We start from the raw sequence: 15,297 nt of genomic DNA on the forward strand, positions 1-15,297 counted from the left end.
TCATCATTGTCTGCTTAATGGCATCACGAGACAACCATGAGTTTATGTTTGAATTCAATCTAATTCTTTAAAATCAGGCCGGGCATGGTGGCTCACACCTGTAATTTCAGCACCTTGGGAGGCCGGGGTGGGCAGATCACTTGAGGTCAGGAGTTTGAGACCAGCCTGGCCAACATAGTGAAACCTCATCTCTATTTAAAAAAACCAAAAATTAGCCAGGCATGGTGGCAGGTGCCTGTAATCCCAGCTACTCAGGAGGCTGAGCTAGAGGAATTGCTGGAACCCAGCAGGTGGAGAGGGCAGTGAGCCAAGTTCATGCAACTGCACTCTAGCCTGGGCAACGGAGACTCCAGCTCAAAAAAAATAATAAAATAAAAAAAAAAATAAAAATTCTTGAAAACCAAAATAAATTTAAAGACATTTACCAGTGAGGCTGCGTATTAATATTTTTAAGTCCATCAATAATGTGGGTAAATAGCATTATAATTCAGAAGACAATATGAGAGAAATACGTGAGTGTAATACTTGTAACAATGACAAAGATCCTGAGATCTGGAACAGTGAGTAGAAATGGGGAATTATGAGTACACGCCCCCTGGTGGTAATCAGATGAAATCACTAACTCTTTCACTCAAAATTAAGCACAGGGTAATTCCAAATCTCTCAGAATTAAAATCTAACCTTTTTTGTTGCACCTGGTATCCCAGACCATAATGTTGCCATCTCTTCCACCTGTACAGAATACAGCTGTGCGGGAAATAAACAGATTATTGAGAGGTTAACAAAACCAGTAAATGACACATATATTTCAATTTAAATTTCCTAGACTATCTATTATGCGCTAGGTACTGTATCTGGCACTGGAGTCAAACATTTAAAAATATATGGCTCAATAACAAATAGGAAAAAGGATTACGAAGAGCTTGAGATACTAATGTTGAACCAAAACTTTATAGAATCACTCCTCTGTAAAATTTTTAAAACCCATATAAAATATATAGTGGTTATACTAAGAACGACAAGCAAGAGTCAAAATACAGAGTGCTTATTATTCTAAATGTTAGCTATTATCCCACATGTTTTATACAAATTATCTCAATCCTTGCTATCAACCTTATTAGGTAGGTACCAAGAGAGGCACAGAGAGGGTAAATAACTTGTAAAGGTATTCCTGGCAGTATGAATCAGCTTACACTCCAAACCTCTAAACTGTATTGGCTCAGTATAAAAATATGGACCAGATCCGTATGAAGTTTGTGAAAGAGGCTGCCTCTGGGATGCAATGGGATTGGAGAAGGCACTATAGGAGAACTTCAATTTATCTGTAATGTTTTATTCTTTAAAAGTAAGCCAAAGGGGTTACTTCTTTAAAAGTAAGCCAAAGGGGTTACTTTAAAACCCCTGCCTCCTGTGTGAAAGAGTGAGCACTTAAAACTAATCCACTTGCATTAGTTGTAAATGGGATAAAACACAAAAACAACTATCTGAGGGCTCTGTGGAAACTGAAAACATGCAATTTTGCTTACTGATACACATAATAGTTTACATATTTATGGGGTATATGTGATATTTTGATATCTGCCTGGAATGTGTTATGATCAAGTCAGGGTATCTGGTATCCATCACCTTGAGTATTCATCATTTCTATGTGCTGGGAACATTTCAATTTGTCTCTTCTAGCTGCTTGAAATATACAATATTTTGTAAGGTGACAATAGTCAGGTTTCGAACAATGGAACTTATACCTTCTATCTAACCTTATGCTTGTATCCATCAAGCAACCTTTCTTCATTCCACCCTCACACCCACTCACTTTCCAGCCTCTGGTTATCTATCATTTTATTCTCTACCTCCATGAGATTGTTTTAGCACACACATATAAGTGAGAACATGTGAAATTTATCTTTTGTGCCTGTCTTGTTTAACATGTTGATGTGAATGACATTTCATTCTTTCTTATGGCCAAATAGTATTAAATTGTGTATATACTACAATTTTTAAAAACTCTATTTGTTCGTTAATAGACAGATTGATTCCATATCTTGGTTATTGTGAATAGTGTTGCAATAATGTGACTGCAGTTATCCCTTTGATACACTGTTTCCTTTTGGCTCTATACCCAATAATGAGACTGCTAGATCAATAGTAATTTTTTTTTTTTTTGAGAAATCTTACTGTTTTCCATAGTGGCTGTACTAATTTACATTCCCATCAACAGTGTATAAGAGTTCTCTTTTCTCCACATCCTTGCCAGCATCTGTTTTGTTTAATAATAGCCATTCTAACTGGGTTAAGATGATATCTCACTGTGGTTATTAGTCATGTTAAGCAGTTTTTCATATACCTGCTGACCGTTTGTATGTCCTCTTTCATGAAATGTCTATTCATGTTGCCTACTTTTTTTTTTTTTTTTTTAGACAGGATCTCACTGTCACTTAGGCTGGAGTACAGTGGTGTAATCACCGCTCAGGGCTCAGGTGATCCTCTCATCTCAGTCCCACCAAGTAGCTGGGACTACAGTAGGGCACCACCATGCCCAGCTAATTTTTTTGTTTTTCTTTGCAGAGCCAGAGTTTTGCCATATTGCCCAGTCTGTGTTTGCCTACTCTTTTGTTTTTTCTACTGTTGAATTGTTCGAGTTCCTTGTATAGATTCTACATATTATTCCCTTATTAGATGAATAGTTTGCAAATACTTCCCATTCAAAAGGTTTTGGCATGCAGAAGCTTTTTAGTTTAGTATAGTCTATTTATTTGTTCTTATTGTCTGTGCTTTTGAGTTCTTAGCCATAAAATTTTTGCTTAAACCAATATCCTGAAGTGCTTTCCCTAAATTTTCTTCTAGTTTTTGTTTCAGGTCTTACATTTAAGTCTTTATAATCCATCTTGATTTTTTATTTTTATTTTTTTTTGAGACTGAGTCCCACTGTGTCAACCAGGGTAGAATGCAGTGGTGCTATCTTGGCTCATTGCAATCTCTGCCTCCTGTGCTCAAGCGATTCTTAAGCCTCAGCCTTCCAAGGAGCTGGGACTACAGGCACGCCCACCACGCCAAGCTAATTTTTTGTATTTTAGTAGAGGTGGGGTTTTGCCATGTTGCCCAGGCTGCTCTTGAACTCCTGAGCTCAGGCAATCATCTGCCTTGGCCTCCCAAAGTGCTAGGATTACAGGCATGAGCCACCATGCCCAGTCTATCTTGATTTTCTTTAATATAGTGAGACAGGGGTACAGTTTCATTCTTCTGCATATGGATACTCACTTTTCCCAGCACCATTTATTGTATGTTCTTGGTACCTTTATTGAAAAATCAGTTGGCTGCAAATACATGGATTTATTTCTGAATTCTCTATTCTGTTCCATTGGTCTGTGTGTCTGTTTTTACGCCAATGCCATGCTGTTTTAGCTATATTAGCTTTATTCTTTTTGCTTAGGATTGCTTTGGCATTTGGGTTCTTTTTGGCTCCACATAAATTTTAAGATTGTTTTTTCTACTTCTGTGAAAAATGATGTTGGTATTTTGATAGGGATTGCACTGAATCTGTAGATTGCTTTGGGCAGTATGCCCATGGGAAAATAATTTTTCCCATCCATGAGCATGAGGTCTCTTTCCATTTGTCTCCTCTTCAATTTCTTTGATCAGTGTTTTATAGTTTTCCTTGTAGAGATCTTTCACCTCTTTGGCTACATTTATTCCTAGGTGTTTTATTTTTTGGTAGCTATTGTAAATGAGATTGCCTTCCTGATTTCTCTCAGCTAATTCATTATCAATGTATAGAAATGCTATTGATTTTTGTATGTTGATTTTGTATCCTGCAACTTTTAATGAATTTATTAGATCTGAGGTTGTTTTTTTTTTTTTTTTTGGTAGAGTCTGGTCCTGAACTTTTCTTTGCTGGAAGACTTATTATTGCTTTGATCTTGTTATTATTGATTTGTTCAGGTTTCCTATTTCTTTCTGATTCAGTCTTGGTAGGTTGTGTCTTGTAATCTATCCATTTCCTCTAGGTTTTCTAGTTAGTGTATAGTTGTACACAATAGTTTCTGATGATCTTTTGTATTTCTGTGGTATCAGTTGTAATGTTTCCTTTTTCAGTTCTGATTTTATTTAGACCATCTTTCTTTTTTTCTTGGTTAGTCTAGCAAGTACTTTATTGATTTTATCTTTTCCAAAAACCAACCTTTTGTTTTGCTGACCCTTTTTCTTGCTTTTTAAGTCTTTATTTTATTTAGTTCTGCTCTGCTATTTATTATTTCCCTCTGTTAATCTGGGGTTTGGTTTGTTCTTGCTTTTCTGGTTCCCTGAGGTACACCATTAGATTCTTTTAAAGTCTTTCTACTTTTTTGGTATAGATGCTTATTGCTATAAACTTTCCTCTTAGCACTGCTTTTATTGTATCCCATGGGTTTTGGTATGTTGGGTTTCAATTTTCATTTGTTTCAAGAATTGTAAAAATTTCCTTCTTAATTTCTTCCTTGACCCAAGTCATTCATACCATACTGCTTAATTTCCATGTATTTATAGTTTCCAAACTTCCTTTTGTTGTTGTTTTCTAGTTTTATTCCATTGTGGTCTCAGAAGATACCTAATATTATTTCAGTTTTTAAAAATGTGTTGAGACTTGTTTTGTGTCTTAACATGTGGTCTATCTTGGAGAATATTCTGTTTGTTGATGAGAAGAATGTGTGTTCTGTAGCTGTTGGATGAAATGTTCTGTAAATATGTTAGGTCCATTTGGTCTAATGTGCAGTTTAAATCCAATTTTCTGTCTAGATATCTAATGCTAAGTGGGGTGTTGAAGTCCTCAACTGCTATTGCACTGGAGTCTCTCTCTCCCTTTAAATCTAATAATATTGGCTTTATATATCTATGTGCTCCAGTGTTAGGTATATACATGTTTAGAATTGATATATCCTTTGGCTGAATTGATTTATCATCATTGAATAACCTTCATTTCTTCTTACTGCTTTTGACATAAAGTCTGTTTTATCTGATGTAAGTATAGCTATTCTTGCTTGCTTTTGGTTTCCATTTGCATGTAACATCTTTTTACATTCCTTTATTTTCAGTTTATATGTGTCTTCACAGGTGAGATGCATTTCTTGTAGGCAGTATATAATTAGGTCATGTTTGTCTATTTGCCCAGTCTGTATCTTTTAAATGGAAAGTTTAACATGTTTACATTCAATATTATTGATATGTGAAGGCTTATTCCTAACTTTATTGATTGACTTCTGGTTGTTTTGTATATCCTTTGTTCCTTCCTTTCTCTGGTATTTTATTATTGTGGTTTCATGGTATTCTATAGTGGTAACATTTCAGTCTTTCCTCTCTCATGTGTCTGCTTACCAGTGGTTTTTGTATTTTCATAATAGTAGATATTGTTCTTCACTTCCTGGTATAAGACTCCTTTAAGTAATTTTTGTATGGCCCATGTATGGTGATTAACTTCCTCAGTTTTTGTTTGTTTGGGAAAGACTTTATTTCTCTTTTATTTATGAAGGATAATTTTACTGGGTGTAGTATTCTTGGGTGGCAGGGTTTTTTGTTTGTTTGTTTTTGTTTTTTTCTTTAAGCATGTTGAATATATCATCTCATCCTCTCCTGGACTGTAAGATTTCTGCTGTGAAATCTGCTGTTAGGTCTGGTGGGGTTTCTTTTATAGGTGACTAGATGTTTTTTCTTTGCTTTTAGAATTTTCACTTTGTCTTTGACTTTTGACAGTTTGACTACAATGTGACATGGAAAAAAACCTTTTTGAATTATATACTTGTGGGGATCTTGGAGCCTCCTGTATGTGGATATATAAATCTCTTGCTAGACTTGGGAAGTTTTCACCTATTATTTTGTTAAATAGGCTTTCTAACTCTTTCATTTTATCTTTGTCTTCTGGGACACTGAAAATTCATATATTTGGCCACTTTATAGTGTCCCATATGCCATGAAAGCTTTAGTCATTCATCTTTATTATTTTTTCTCTATTTTTGTCTGACTAGGTTATTTTAAAAGATCTTCAATACTTCTTCAAGTTCTGGGATTCTTCTGCTTGATCTAGTGCATTGTTGAAGCTTTCAAAGGTATTTTGTATTTCATTCAATGAATTCTGTAGTTCCAGAATTTAGCTCTATTTTATAATACCTATCTCTTTGGTAGATTCTTCATTCATTTCCTTAATTATTTTTCTGTTTCTTTGTATTGTCTTTCAGAATTCTCTTGTATCTCACTGAGCTTCCTTAGTGTCAATATTCTGGATCATTTTTCCAGGATTTTGTGAATTCCTTTTTGATTGGAATTTGTTGCTGAAGAATTACTGTGTTCCTTTGGATGTCTCACATATCCTTGCTTTTCAATTTCTCTGTGTTTTTATGTCGATATTTGTGCACCTGGTGTAACAGTTGCTTCTTCCAATTTTTTGAATTTGGTTTGTAGTGGAGAACATTTTCCTGAAGATGTATCTATGGTGACGGTTGGAAAGGATACTTGGCTTTGGTTCTGGATGCATGCAGTAGCATAGTCTCTATCATTCCTTTTGGCCATAAATAGAGTCAGTGGTATCTGTGGTTTCATTGGTAGATTAGAGTGTGGTTGTTAGTGCAGACTGGTTAAGTTTTGCCAGAAACTGAAATACCAGGTAGGCCAGTCTTCAGGCCTCAGTGGTGACAGCAGTGGTCTGAGCCTGCTTGTCCTTTGGCTCCAAGGCAGCATACACTGGCACTGGTGTTAATGGATCCAGGCAGGTAGATTCTTGGGCCTTCAGATTGCTTACTCAGGTATTGCAAATGGCAGCAGTGGGCCAGGTAGGTGGGCAAGTTCTTGAGCCCCTGGGCAGCAGGTGTGGAGTGATATGGGTGATGACAGTAGCAGTGATGGAAAAATCCCCTGGAACCCAAGTGTTCCATACTAGTGCTGGCAGTGGCTGTGACAGGTTGGGCAGGCCAGTCCCCAGACCTGCAGGTTGCACGTACAGGTTGATGCCATCTGTGGTGGTAGCAGCAGATTGAGTAGGCCCAACTTCAGACTCTAAGAGGAGTGCTCAGGCACCACTGGTGATGAACTGAACTGGGCAATCCTCAGGCTTCCCAGATGGTGTGCTTGGGTAGTGGCGGGTATGAAGCTAGGCTGGGTAGAACTGCCCTCAGTGACCCTGGTGGTGCCTGTAGGTGCTGGCTATGGAAGGCAGGGGTGGGGTGATCCCCAGGCTTCCGGTGGAATGCTCAAGTAAGGGGCAGCAGCAGCTATGCTGCAGTACTGACATGGAGAGTGGGGTTGCTTTCCCTGGGAGTATCCATAGGCAGGCAGTGAAGGGACTGAGCTTCGCTTACACCTCTGCCCTGCGGCAGCTCAGAGTGGTGGTGGTTGCAGGCAGTGGAATTTGTCCTTGGGAAGTGTGAAAATGTGCAGCTGCCCCTCCACTCAGGGGAATGAGGTTGCTGTGTGTGGCTCCTAATTCAGCCTGGGTGGCAGGGCAGGACACAGTCTGGTGGGGGCTGGGCTCTGAAAATCAAACTGTGTTATAGCTGCTTAGGACTTGGAGGTTTGTGGGACCCAGTATGATATCTCTCTGGAGCAATGCCTTCATGAAGTCTCCAGGCAGCTCCCTATGTTAGTCTCAGGGTCCATGAGCATCAAGGGGGTCTCCCATGGCTATTATTATTAGGGTTCACAGTAGGTATTTGGGCTGCTGTGTGTCTCACTTCCTCTTTCCCTGCATAGGAAGCCTCTCCAGATTCCTAGCTGATCCCAGTCAAATAGGCTGCTTTACTTTTCCCTCCTTCCTTGCTTCCAGAGCTTCTTGTCACTTCCCTGTTGAATCCCAGTGTTCTCTCTTACATGATCTATTTGAAGTGTGATTATCTACGATCTCACTATCACTATAATATCTCACTATTTGGGTTCCACTCTGTGAAAGAGGTGAGTGCCAGATGCATCTAATCAGCCATGTTGAAACCATTCATCTAATTCAGCACTTTTTAAGTGTCAGGCACTATTCATTCCTTTTAACAGCTTTGGTTGTACAGACTCTCACTCAGGTTCATTTTCCCCCTCTTTTGTTGGAATTTGTTGCCTAAAATAGAAACTGTTGTTTGGGGATAAAATTTACTCCTCCCTTTAAGTTACCACTTTCTCCTTTTTTTTTTTTTTTTTTTGAGATGGTATCTCGTTCTGTCACCCAAGCTGGAGTGCAGTGGCACGATCTTGGCTCACTGCAACCTCAGCCTCCCATGTTCAAGCGATTCTCCTGCCTCAGTCTCCCAAGTGGCTGGGATTACAGGCATGCACTACCACACCCTGCTAATTTTTTATATTTTTGGTAGAGATAGGGTTTCACCATCTTGGCCAGGCTGGTCTTGAACTCCTGACCTCAGGTGATCTGCCCACCTCAGCCTCGCAAAGTGCTGGGATTATAGGCATGAGCCACCAAGTCCAGCCCACTTTCCTCTTAAACATACAATTTTTGGAGGAGAGTCAACATCTTTAGCAAATGATTGCCCTGAGGTTAAGTTACTGGGTTTTTTGTTTTGGTTTTTTTTTTTTTTTTTTTTGTGGTTTTACCTTGAGGACAGCCAAAGTTGCAGCATTAATACCAGGCAGCTAAAATGCAAATTAAAAAATCTGCCATCTTTCAAGCCAGAAGAACCAGGAAAAGGAGACTGGGAGCAACAAGAACAGTCAGAGAGTGAGGGGATGGGAAAACCTGGATACAGCTAGAGAAAGGGAACCCATGGAATTATGATTCCATGTTTAAACTCAGTCCAAGTCTCTGGCTAACCCCTGTACAATATGGGCAAGAGAAACTGAAAGCAGTTTGCAACTGAGGCTTAAACTAAAGAAAATAATTAAGATAAGATCCACTGTCCTCCTGTAGGTGTGATAGTCTTCAATTTGGATCTAAACAAGTGAATTGCCTGTTAAAAAAGGAACACCTACTCTTTTCTAAGCAATATAACAGAATCTAGAATCCATCATACCATTCGCAATGTCCAGAATATAATCTTAAATTACTTGACTTACAAAGAGCCAGGAAAATGAATTATTCTCAATGGAAGCCAATCCCGAGATAATCCAGATGTTGATTTATCAGATAAGGTTGTAAAGGATACATATCCATGTTAAATGAGTTAAAGAAACGTACACTTGGCCTGGGCAACATGGCAAAACTCCATCACTACAAAAAATACAAAAATTAGCCGGGTGTGGTGGTATGCACCTATAGCCTCAGCTACTTGGGAGGCTGAGGTGGGAGGATCACTTGAGCCTGGGAGACAGAGGTTGCAGTGAGCAGATTTCACCACTGTACTCCAAACTGGGTGACAGAGTGAGACCCTGTCTCAAACAATAACAATAACCAAAAAAAAAAAGGAAGAAAAAAATATATACATTTGCAATCAATAAAAAGATGATAAATCTCAGCAGGAAACAAACAGATGAAGGTCAGGCACCGTGGTTCATGCCTGTAAACCCAGCATTTTTGGGAGGCTGGGTTGGCAGATCCCTTGGACCCAGAAGTTCAAGACCAACCATGGGTGAAACTCTCTCTCTACAAAAAATACAAAAAGAAATTAGCCAGGCATGGTGGCATGCACCTATGATCATGCTACTGCCCTCTAACCTGGGCAACAGAGCAAGACCCTGTCTTTAAAAAAAAAATAAGAAAATTTTAGAACTGAAAACCAGTATCTGAAATGCATCTGAAATGAAAAAATTCACTTGATAGGCCTAAGAACAGACTGGAGAAAACTGAGAAAGTGAACTTTAGGACAAATTAATGGAAATCATTCAATATGAAGAAGAGAGAGAAAAACAGAACTGAACATTATGTTAAATTAAAGAAGCTCGTCACAGAAGATCACATATTGTATCATTCCATTTGTATGCATGTGTATAACGGGCAAATCTATAGAGACCGAAATTACTATAGTGGTTGTATAGGGTTGGAAGGAATGAGTGAAAGTACTGCTAATATGTTCAAGTTTCTTTTTGGGTTGATGAAAAGATTCTACATTTAGATTGTGGTGATAGCTGCACAACTCAGTGAATAAACTAAAAACCACTAAAACGTGCACTTTAAATGGATGGATGTTATGGCTTTTTCAGTTTATCTTAAATTTAGGATAACTGAAAAAAAAGAAAACCTCAAGGATGCATGGGATAATTTAGAAAAGTCAAATATATGAGTAATTGAAAATATATATATACATATGAGTAATTAAGGTACCAGAAGAAGCAGGGAGGAGAGAAAATATGAATAAATTAGGCAGAAAAAATATTTCTTTCTTTTTTTTTTTTTTGAGTCAGAGTCTCGCTCTGTTGCCCAGGCTGGAGTGTGGAGTGCACACTCATGATCTCAGCTAACTGCAACCTCCACCTCCCAGGTTCAAGCAATTCTCCTGCCTCAACCTCCTGAGTAGCTGGAATTACAGGTGCCCACCACAACGCCCGACTAATTTTTGTACTTTTAGTAAAGACGGGGTTTCATCGTGTTGGCCTGGCTGGTCTTGAACTCCTGACCTCAGGTGATCTGCCTGCCTCAAGCCTCTCAAAGTGCTTGGATTACAGGCCTGAGTCACCATGCCTGGCCCAGAAAAAATATTTCAAGAAATGATAGAAAAATTCCCTATTCAGTAAAAAGGAATTTACAAATACAAAAGGCTCAGCAAGCTTCAAATAGGAAAACTGTGAAGGGAACCATGACTAGACATACCACAGTCAAACTGCTAGAAACCAAAGACAGAAAATCCTGAAATTAGTCAGGAAAAACAGCATATTATATACAGGGAAATGATTTTAACAACCATAGAGTTCTCAATGAAAGCAGAGATGATAGTGGAACATCTTCAGGCAATGAAAGGAAAAAAAGCTGTTGACCCAGAATTTCATATCCAACAAAAACGTCCTTCAAGAATGATGATGAAATAAGGACATTTTCAGATAAAGAAAAACAAAGGTAAATTATTACCATCAGACTCGCACTATAAGAAATGTTAAATGAAGTTATTCAAGGAAGTGATACCAGAGAAGATGAAAAAGATGGCATTGCCAGGGAGAAATCATGAGTTCAGGAAGGAAATTGTTGGTTCAGTTTTTCCTATGTTGAATCGGAAGTACCTGCAGAAAGGTTAAGGCTAGGATTATAGATCTGGGTCAACACAAGCAGAATGAAAAACAAAACAAAACTGGTACAGATGAAACTGTCCAAGAAGGCATAGGTTGAAAGCAAAAAAAGGCTAAACACCAAATCCTGGGCCTTGATAACACTTCAAGCTTGGTAAAAGCAACTATGAAAGAATAAAGAGAAAGCAGAAGGAGTACCAGAGGGAGTGGGATGTCGCAGATTCTAAGCAAATACTTTTACTGAAATTTTATAAACACTAAAAGTGTAATATATTATAAACACTAAGTGTAGCATATTATACAAGCAGAAGAAAAGACCTGGAAAGTTTCACGCTTTCTGATAATTAGATAATAACCTTAGCAAGAGTGATTTCAGGAAGAGGGCTAGATGTGGAAAATAGATTAAACCAAATTAAAGGAGATGGAAAATATGTAACAGTAACTAAAAGAGAACACAGGGTTAAGATATTTGGGAAAATAGGTCACAGGCATTCTTGAGTCTTTCCTAAGGCGAATCAGCCAATAGAGAGGGAGAACTTGAAGATACAGGGTAGTGGGGATACGTGCAATGGGGGAAGGTCTTGGGAAGAATCAAGAATGTTTCTCAATTTTAGCTACACATTGGAATCCCTTGAGGAACTTTAAAAAAATAAATGCCTGGCCCACTTCCAAGAGATTCTCATTTAATTAAAACTTGAGAATGATGAGAAAGAAGGTTCAAATATAGGTAAGTTTGTAGGAGAGGAAATAGAAATAAATTTATAATCAATTTTAATTTTCCACTAAAGTTCTAATACTTGCCCTTTTGCCACATAAAGCACTTATCTGAGTCCATTTTCTTTGCTTTTAGTTGGTAGATACTTAGGGAAGGCAAATTCCATTAGTATGACTATGTCCAGTTAGGATTATTTGTATCCTACCCAGGTAGGGTGGGAAGAACTGGACCAATGATCTTTTCTACCATGCTACCTACAAAAACCTCCACAAAACACTAAGTATTTATATGGTCCCCTGATTGATTATAGACAGATCAATTGATTTAATTTATTTTGAGACTGGGTCTCACTCTATTGCCCAGGCTAGAGTACAATGGCACAATCATAGCTCACTACAGCCACAAACTCCTGGACTCAAGCGATCCTCCCACCTCAGCCTCCCAAGTAGCTCGGACTACAGGTGCATACCACTGTACCAAGCTAATTTTTTATTTTCTTAGATATACGGTCTCACTATGTTATCCAGGTTGGTCTTGAACTCCTGCCTCAAGCCATCCTTCTCAGCCTCCCAAGTTGCTGGGATTATAGGAATGAGCCACCATAATGAGCTCAGATTAAAAAAAAAAAAAGCATTCATATTTCACCTCACTTTTATGTCTACAATATTTTTGTGACCTAAATAGAATAGGTATTTATCTCACAAAATTAGAAAATGAAGGCCTGAGGAGGTAAAAATCACTTTGCCCAAGAGTCCAGAATAAAACAAAGGGCTTCCATGTTTAGTTGCAAAGGTTTGTCCTGTAAGAGGGCTTATGGCTGAGGGAGTGAATAGAGCTATTATCTGTTCTGTTTTACCAAAACAAACCACAGGGCTTGGGAGTAGTATCTGATCAGATTAATTTACACGAGAGCACCTATGGACTACTGAAAGCCATGAAAAAAGCCACCTGCCCCAATCTCTAACTCAGTGCCTTTTCTTCTACAGCTCATTGTCATAAGCTGGTTCACATGCAGAGTTGTAAAAATTAAGCAAAAAGACCAAAAAATATGATGTTTTCCATTATTCTGTAGTTAGATAAATTTTCATTATTTTAACATTATTTTTACAAACTCAGAGTGAACTCTGACACATGAGTGTAGAAAACTAGAACACAAGCATACCTAACTACTTAAATATGTTAATAAAGTTATGCAGAAATAAGAAAAATCATGCCATAGTTCTCCTTAAAGGTTCCAGTTTCAACTGCAACCACAGTAGATTAAAACTGACTTTCTTAAAAGTCCAAGCCAGGCTGGGCATGGTGGCTCATGCCTGTAATCTCAGCACTTTGGGAAGCCAAGACGGGCAGATCACTTGAGGTTAGGAGTTCGAGACCAACCTGGTTGACATGACAAAACCCTGTCTCTACTAAAAATACAAAAATTAGCTGGGTGTGGTGGTGCACGCCTGTAATCCCAGTTACTCGGGAGGCTGAGGCATGAGAATTGCTTGAACCTGTGAGGAGGAGGTTGCAGTGAGCAGAGATCATGCCACTGCATTCCAGCCTGGGCAACAGAGGGAGACTTTGTCTCAAAAAACAAACAACCAGTCCAAACCAGCTTAACCTCCTAAATGGCTCAGGTGAATACATGGAAACATCTGATTTTTAAAACAGAGTATTTTTTTTAAGTGATAAAGGAGATTGTAATGTCTGTCACTATTATTCAGAGATTAAAGTCAGATTACTTCAGAGACTCCTTTGAGATGCATGTTTGTTGGTCCACTAAAAAAAATTTATTTACTGAGAAACAAATGGAAGGAGAAAACAAAACAAAACAAAAAACAGAAATGAAGAGCTTATTCAGACACCACTGATACATTTTTCGCTAGCTGCCACAGTACTGCGCTGTGTTATATCACTCTTAAATCTTCCTTGTCCGTTATAACAATAAAATAAACATAGGAAAATCAAATTTTAAGTAATAGTTGAAAACACAATAGAAAATTGGACCATCTGGCCGGGTGCGGTGACTCACGACTGTAATCCCAGCACTTCAGGAGGCTGAGGCAGGTGGATCATGAGGTCAGGAGTTTAAGACCAGCCTCGCCAAGATGGTGAAACCCCGGCTCTACTAAAAAACAAAAATTAGCTGGCTGTGGTGGCGGGCTCCTGTAATCCCAGGTACTTGGGAGGCTGAGGCAGATGACTGCTTGAACCCGGGGGCTGGAGGCTGGCTTGAACCCAAGGTGTGGAGGCTGCAGTGAGCCATGATCGAGCCTCTGCACTCCAGCCTGGGTGAAAGAGCGAGACTCCATCTCAAAAAACAAACAAACACACACAAAACAAAAAACGGCCCATTTAAACCAAATACATGATAAATTTTTAGGTAGAAAATCATGTTCAGTTTATCAGCCTTATAGCTCATTTAGATTTTACAAGTAGAGTTAAAGTAACTCTGTTTTACAGAGTTAATGAGTGCCCAGTACAAGGTTTTACCTTCAATGAACAATCAAAGTTAAACAATGGTATCATAGCTGTTTATAAATCTTCACCTTATGTGCATGACTATATAAAAATTTACCAAAGACTCTTGACTTTCAGAGACAAGCTAGAGATAATGTCCAGAAGAGTGGGCCTAAAACCAACTTAATTTTATTAAGGTTTTCAGTCATATTAGAATCTTAATCACCTGGCTGAGTGCAGTGGCTCACACCTGTAATCCTAGCACTCTGGGAAGCTGAGGCAGGTGGATTGCCCGAGCTCAGGAGTTCTAGATCAGCCTGGCCAACATGGTGAAACCCCATCTCTACTAAAAATACAAAAAAATTAGCTGGGCATGGTGCTGCGCGCCTGTAGTCCCAGTTACTCCAGAGGCTGATGCAGGAGAATCACTTGAACCTGGGAGGCAGCAGAGGTAGCAGTGAGCCAAGATGGTGCCACTGCGCTTCAGCCTGGGCAACAGAATGAAACTGTCTCCAAAAAAAGAATCTTAATCATCTAGGTAGGTAAAGTAGTAACTTTGATAGGGGAAAGGGTAGAAACAATTATAGGTTCTTATCTCCCCACTGTAAAGAAGGTTAAGGAGATGAAAGAGGATAAGCACAAACCTACCTTTTTCAAACTTAGAAAAGGCAACTGACTTGAGGCTGCATTGATGACCTTTGCACGTTCCAATCAGCTCACCAGCTTTCACATCCCAAAATTTGGCTGTTTGATCACCTGCTGCTGTAACCTTTCAAAAATAAGGTAAGCACAATTTAACAAAGCAATCCCTTATCAGTATTTACCCAGATCCTAATGAAATAAAGTCACTTACAAGTTTAAGTTCACCAGGAACCCAGGCCAGGTCAAAGACAGCATTCCAGTGAGCCATCCATTCTAAACAAAGAAAATGGTAAATGTGAAATGTCTAAATTGTATTCTGTGGTAGCCATATTAATAGAAGTTTAAATGCCCGGAAAGCTGTAGTAGTAAAATGATCAGTAGTCGAT

General features: G+C 38.7%; 1 protein-coding gene across 1 annotated transcript in view; it reads right to left on the minus strand.

The window, feature by feature from the left end:
• Positions 1–15,297, minus strand: part of DTL (denticleless E3 ubiquitin protein ligase homolog) — a 67,325-nt gene that overhangs the window by 40,175 nt on the left and 11,853 nt on the right. Inside the window, exons 4-6 of the mRNA XM_007988509.3 lie at positions 15,123–15,184; positions 14,918–15,038; positions 682–747 (exon numbers count right to left, since the gene is read on the minus strand). Of these exons, the coding sequence (XP_007986700.1) occupies positions 682–747; positions 14,918–15,038; positions 15,123–15,184 (249 nt within the window). The remainder of the gene's footprint in view (positions 1–681; positions 748–14,917; positions 15,039–15,122; positions 15,185–15,297) is intronic.

This window comes from Chlorocebus sabaeus, chromosome 25 (assembly GCF_047675955.1).
Source record: "Chlorocebus sabaeus isolate Y175 chromosome 25, mChlSab1.0.hap1, whole genome shotgun sequence".
In the NCBI taxonomy this organism is placed as follows: domain Eukaryota; kingdom Metazoa; phylum Chordata; class Mammalia; order Primates; family Cercopithecidae; genus Chlorocebus; species Chlorocebus sabaeus.